This window comes from Perca fluviatilis, chromosome 17 (genome assembly GCF_010015445.1).
Source record: "Perca fluviatilis chromosome 17, GENO_Pfluv_1.0, whole genome shotgun sequence".
NCBI lineage: Eukaryota > Metazoa > Chordata > Actinopteri > Perciformes > Percidae > Perca > Perca fluviatilis.
In genome coordinates, this window is record NC_053128.1 from 12,045,675 (window position 1) to 12,052,228 (window position 6,554).

Below are 6,554 nucleotides of genomic sequence, written 5' to 3' on the forward strand. Positions count from 1 at the left end.
TGTAAATAGTCTTGAAAATAAAGAAACACATTGAATGAGAAGGTGTGTCCAAACTTTTGGCCTGTACTGTGTGTGTGTGTGTGTGTGTGTGTATGTATATGTGTGTATGTATATGTGTATATATATATATATATATATATATATATATATATATATATATATATATATATATATATATATATATATATATAGTAGTATGCAGCCTTCATGACTCTTAGCTTTGCTGTCTCTCTGCAAAGGTCAAACATTGCTGTACTTTAGGTGCATAGGGAAAGGCATACAAGATTGATTCACCTTGTACAACCTATATCATTTTTATATATTTTTTGGACATTTTAACACATGGCTATTGTTTATAGATTGTTGATTTGCACAAATAAATACATATACAATGTGTTGCTCAAACAAAACACTTAGACCGGTGTACTATCTGTTTTCTTAGACAGCGCCTAAAAATTATTGGAAGTCTCTCTCAGTTAATTAACATTATTGTTACAACATTGGAATGTTGCACCTGGGGTGCAGCATGGTGAAAACTCCCAGACCGGCCTGAGCCTGTTTTCAGCAATGTGCCAGTAGAAACTGTAACACAGGAGATATATACAACATATTAAAATATATCACAAATTGGAATTTTAGGAAATGCACTTAGCCTGCTAGCTCTCTTGCTGAGAGTTTGATAAGAAGATTGTTACTGTTCTTTTAAGGGCATTCTCTCCTTCGCCAACATCAAATCTTAATGTTGGGCCATTTCTTTTTATGCATTAGAATTTTCTCTTGAGGTCCATCCCTTTATCCACACATGATTAATGGGAAATTCTATTTTTTAAAATTTAGAGTCTACTTGGATATTGTGCTCTCAGCTATCCTTTATCTGAAACTGGGTAAAGGAGTAAAATGTAATTTGATAGGGCTATCCATTTATATTTTTCATTTTCTCAAGAGGCTTTGGCATATGTTAGGCCTACATGTGTAAAAATACATGGCCCAAACTGTATGGATACGTGTCGATATGTTCCACTTTATTATTTATCTTGGGTTCCACCATAAACTAGGGGTAATGTCTTTAACTACATTTAGAAAAAGGAAAAAAAAGTTTATATTTGTTCAAAATTTGAGCAACTGGATCATGACAGGAGAATTCCATGAAAGGAGAGCTTGGAGGCCATCCATGAAACAGTTCTTTGGGGGCAGGACAAAAACAAAAGAGGCTTCACTTCATTGGCTGAACTCTACCCGCATGGTGTTGTCACAGAAGTATGGCCTCGTTTCTAAACACACAGTAAGCTCCAGAGAGAGCCGAGACAGACCAGAGCCACGATCCTCTGGTCCACCCATTGTCGTTTCAAGCCTGTAAGTATATTTTGCTTTGGAATTCTTCTAGACATTTGTATTGTGTATATTGAATCTGATTGGGGTTTAATTTAGTTTCAAGAAGTTTTACTTGTTCACTAAACCTGATTTCTGCGTATAAATTATTTTTTTTTTGCTTGCAGCCCTCCGGTGAAGACAAGATACGTACAGTGTAACAGTCCGTAGAAATGAATTGTGCAAGGTAAGATATTGTGCTTTTCATTAAACTCCTTTTACTGCAATTACACTGTGCATTTGGTAAAAAAATAAAAAATACATGTAAGGTATTAGAGCAGTGAAATCAGAATTATGCTAAAAGAGAAATATGTGTGACCACTCCTTCTTTGATCTCATTTTAACCCCATCATGTCTTCCTTCTCAGAGTTCTCCATGCCTTCGGGAGTCACCCACCGCCAGCTGTGATGCCAGTTGACCTCGCTAAGTGTCTGAGCCTCAGCAAGCGTCAACCTCTTTATCAGCGGCTGTCCACGTCTCCTCTGAAACCCACACAGCGTCGTTATCAGCCGGCCAACTGCCTGCCGAGGACCGGCCTTCGCTCTCCGCACCCCTCCTTCTCTTCCCCCTTCGCTTCATCCTCATCGCTGCCCTCATCCCCTGTGTCGTCAGAACCTCGCAGCTGTTTCCGCAGGGACAGCAATGGCCTGAACAAGAAGCGTGTGATCTTCGCAGACGCCAAGGGATTGGCCCTCACTGCGGTGCGGCTATTTATCCCTGAGGCCTCTTCCCCTGCTTCCACTCTGGTGATGAAACCGTCCCTTGCCCAACTGCAAGGCCAACAGCTGACCTCAAACAAACTGCAGCGCTACAAGTTGCGCCTGGGTTTCCCTCAGCCAACGCTCGACTTCAAAGCCTTCCTTGCACGTCTGCGAGACATGCGTGTACAGTTGGAGAGATGCAAAGTTTCCGAGCACTCCTTGAGCGGCAAAGTGCGTGTCTCCCATGTCGGTATCGACAAGGCTGTGCATGTGAGGGTGACTTTTGACTCTTGGCGGAGCCACCATGACATCCCCTGCACATTCCTGCAGAAGCAGCGCTACGGGGGTTGTGATATGGACGTTTTTGCTTTTGACTTAAGCTTACCGAAGAACATAGATCCGAATGAGCGAGTCGAGTTTTGTGTGTCCTTAACGCCTGGACCTGGCTCAACGCCACACTGGGACGACAACATGGGGCAGAATTACAGGGTGTGCGTGGAAAAAGACGGATCGGATGGTTATCAAGGCAACGCTTTCCACTGTCACCCCACACTTTCGCACCATCGGGCGCCATCGTGGCCTTCACATGTGTCCCTCAGGATGCAGAACTCTGCTGATCTACAACTTCAGAGGAGTTTGTCAAAGCAGAGTCAGAACAGAGTGGAACACTGTGTTCAACAAAACAGAGAGTTGAAACTAGCCCTCTCAACACAGCTATGAAAATATATAAATAATGTATATGCGTTAATTAAGAAATTAGGGCTTTTAGGGATGTATGGACTTTCTGAAATCTCCAGTGTTGGATGGTCTGAAGCCTACTGTTCAGAAACAGCTCACCCACATTAGCTCAACTACCCTGCTGGAATATGAATAATACATGCTGCCTTAATGTTCTGATTAAATACATTTTTTTTAAAGAAGCTTTTCTTGCGCTTTTCTTCCCTCTGCAGAAGTGAAAGCCTAATAATTTAAACACATGCCCTTTTTAGTAAATGCACCTTCAGGTTTTAAAGTGTGTTTTTGTGTATTGTAGCATGACACTTGCTTGATTAAGCAAGTGGGGGGCATGATCATGATGTACTTTCACACAGACGTTCTTTCTCTTGGCTCAGATTTCCTGTGTGTCATGCACACCAGACAGAGTAGTAAAGAAGACAAATCCTTTATTGTGATTGCAAAACGAAGTACAACTAAATTTGTTGCAATTTTAAAAAGTAGCAATCCTGACAGCGTATACGCACATATTAAAACAGTAATTAGAAATAGAGAAAAATTTAAAATGGGTAAAAACAACAACATAATTAAATGTTATAGATCAAATATTGCTGTGACTAAAAGAGTTCATAGCTATTGTACTTGTAGTGGATTTATATACAGGTAATACTTTTGGGAATAAATATGTAAAAGTTATATGCTATGGTGCAGTTGGTTAACATCTGCCCCATGTTTTTTTTTATGTGTGTGTGTGTGTATATTTTTTATATATATATATATATATATATATATATATATATATAAATAAATACAAAAATCAATACAAAGGTGCAGTTGAAATGTCCCAGTGCAGATGATATCAGTGTAAACAGTCAAGAGTCAGTGTTTGACCGTGTTCAGTTCTCTTATGGCTCTGGTAATAAGTCAACAAACTGAAAACTCTTCTGGGCACACATGCTTTGCATGAAACAGCCTGTTCTAGACACTCCGCTTCCTGCTGTGAAAGGTGGAATAACACGCTGGTAAATGTTATTTATTGTACTGTTCCTGATTGGTATGGCAAATAGCAAAGTAACCATGGCAGCATCAGCGCCAGTATGTACTTTGCATAAATGTGTGGGCCTGTGTTTACACGCAAGGGTGGAGTCCTCATTAGATAGTGTTGAAGCCACAGTGAGAACGTCTCTCTGTCGGCTTCTCTTGTTCCACTCCTTCTTAGTCACCTTTCTGTTAGACTCGTTTCTTTGTGCTTCACTTTCTTTTCTTTCAGGCTGGTGTCCTGCCAGGACCACCGCCTTTGTGAATTATAACAGTGACATCAACTGGAATGTCGCATCAAAAGCAGTTCGCACATGTGGCAGGTTTACACACCTTGTACCCTATAAGCACTTATTTATTGATAAGGCTCAACAGTGTCGGGCTGGTGTCAGATGTTAGATCTTTCCCCTCTTAACATCCAATGAATAATAAGCTAAACCGAGCCATGGAACAAGACACATTATCACAACTACAGTAAAGGTAAATTACAGAGCCTTTTGGCAGCCTATAATCTCAAGTGCAATACACTATTAACATTTTAAAGGGGTTTGTTTATTTATTCTTTATTTATTTGGGACATTTTAGCAAGATCATGATCTCAAGAGACACCGGTGAACAAATTACATGTTGAACAGTTCAGTCACACAAAAAGAAGTAATCACGCTAATTAAAACATTCACAAATATTCAAACTGGCAGGAAAAGGGGCATGCTGATAGTCTATTGTTAAGCTGCATTCACACCAAGTCAGGCGTTGCGGCGATTAGCGCAGGGTTGTGCAGCGGTGTGGGGGTGTCACTTAAATGGCTCATTTGTGTCTCCTTTGTGTTCCCCATGGCGCTAGTATTTAACCATGCTGCTAGTATGCTGGGTCCTATGAGTAATTGTCTGTCCGCGTCGACAAAAATAAAAGTAAAAAAAAAACATTTCATTTCACACAAACTACCCACATTCAAATAAATCAGAGGACTGGCGTTTTGGCTGCAACACCTGATTTGGTGTGAATGCAGCCTTTTGCTGAAAACACACCAAGCAGCGGCGAAGTGCCGCTCATCGCAATAATTACTGTTCTTTTGTAGCCGAGAGGCGTGTTCCGGGTTGGAAATTAACTTTTTTGTCTACCTGCCACTGTGGCTGATGGATTCCAAAATGTTCCAACCATTCAATGGACCTTTTTTCACAGCAGACATTTCGACCTGTCATACTAGGAAAAGCACAGCAACTATAAATTAATAATCTTAATGATGGCTCAATTCCATCAAATGTCCCAGTAAGCTAGTCACAGTGAGTCAACATGCACAATACCAGGGCCTCTCCTAAGTGGAATGCAGCCATCAGTAATGGTTTTGAATACACCTGTGCTTTTCCTACCATGACATGTCAACATGTCTGCCGTGAAAAAGGTCTTTAGATTATTATTTTTTTTTATTTTGCTGGTGAGTGAAGCAAATCTAGCAGCCACTTGCCAGCATTTGGCTGGTGGCTGCTGTTAATTTCCAACCCTGGGCATGTTCATGTGTTTCAGGCAGGAAGGATTTTCTCACAGGACTCTCTGGCCACACTTCGCCAAAAAAAGTTATACCATCCCCAACTTTTAGTTTGGCCGCACTTCACTGCAGAATCAATCAAAAGACCACAGCTCAGACCTATTGTCATTTTGTTTTGGAAGACTGTAGGAAACACTGTTTTGGCATCAAAGTGTAAATCATGTTCATCAATTTGACTTCAGACAACATGTCTCCTGCGAGGCACAACCAGGTGCCTTAGCCACTACTACCAACCATAACAACAGCAAAGCTACATATAATAACAACTAGTTGCACACATTTACAAAAGGTATTAGGTTAGATAAAGGTTTTTCAGTGGTCAATATGTATTTTTTCTCTTTGCATTTGTCGTTTCTCTCATTCTATCTTTAAGCCAGCAGAAGGCACAGCTGGCTTGTGGCCAGCAGCCAGCTACAAGCTGCTGGTGCTTACAGTGCTGATGCTTAGTGCTGTCTGCACAATAGCCTGAAGACTGATTCCAGTAGGCTGCAGCCACAGCTGTGATCACAAAGAGTGAGCTGCTGGGAGCAAACAGTGGTGGCTTGCTGAAGCTAAAGACACTAGGCTGCAATGACCAGAAATTGTTTTATTCTGGTGCCAAGTAACTTCAAAAGCAACCAAAATGTCACTTGCAATCGTCAGTTGTGTTTAGCAGCTTCCATTATAAAAATAGCCAGCGGTTGTGTAACCAGCTGTGGTGCCAGCGATACAAAAGCAGTTGGAAATTGACTGTTTGTTACCCAACACTGTGTTTGTAATGTTTTTGCCAAAAGTGGCTGATGGCAGAATTAATATTCTGGTTTAGAGCGACCCAACCTCACAAAAGTAGCCATTTCATGGTTGGTTTGCAAACTGTAAGCCTACATACAGTACTACATGTGTACATTTGTCAGGCAAGAAGACGTGCTCAGTAAGTGTCAGAGCCTCTGAAACAGCCTTGGCCCGTTTCTCGAATTAGATTTTAGACAATGGTGAAATGGATCTTCTACACTTAAAAGTTTCATGTGATCAACCTATTCAGATTTTTTTCTATCTAATGTAAATTAATTAAGAATAAATGACATGCAACATGCAAATGTATGTTGTGAATTTTTTTCAAAGTATCAAAATATGTGTTCTACTATACATCCAGCCAGAACTGCTTACGGACAAATCAGAAGTTAAACAATAAGCAAAAATAGTATTGG

General features: G+C 40.6%; 1 protein-coding gene across 1 annotated transcript; it reads left to right on the top strand.

Moving 5' to 3' along the window:
• Positions 1-1,242: 1,242 nt before the first annotated feature.
• On the top strand, positions 1,243-2,990 carry si:dkey-242g16.2 (uncharacterized protein LOC336380 homolog). Its single transcript, XM_039778887.1, is given in 4 exon segments — positions 1,243-1,353; positions 1,497-1,555; positions 1,736-2,711; positions 2,713-2,990. Coding segments are annotated over 3 exon segments (1,041 nt in total). The 5' UTR covers positions 1,243-1,353; positions 1,497-1,541; the 3' UTR covers positions 2,764-2,990.
• Positions 2,991-6,554: the final 3,564 nt, after the last annotated feature.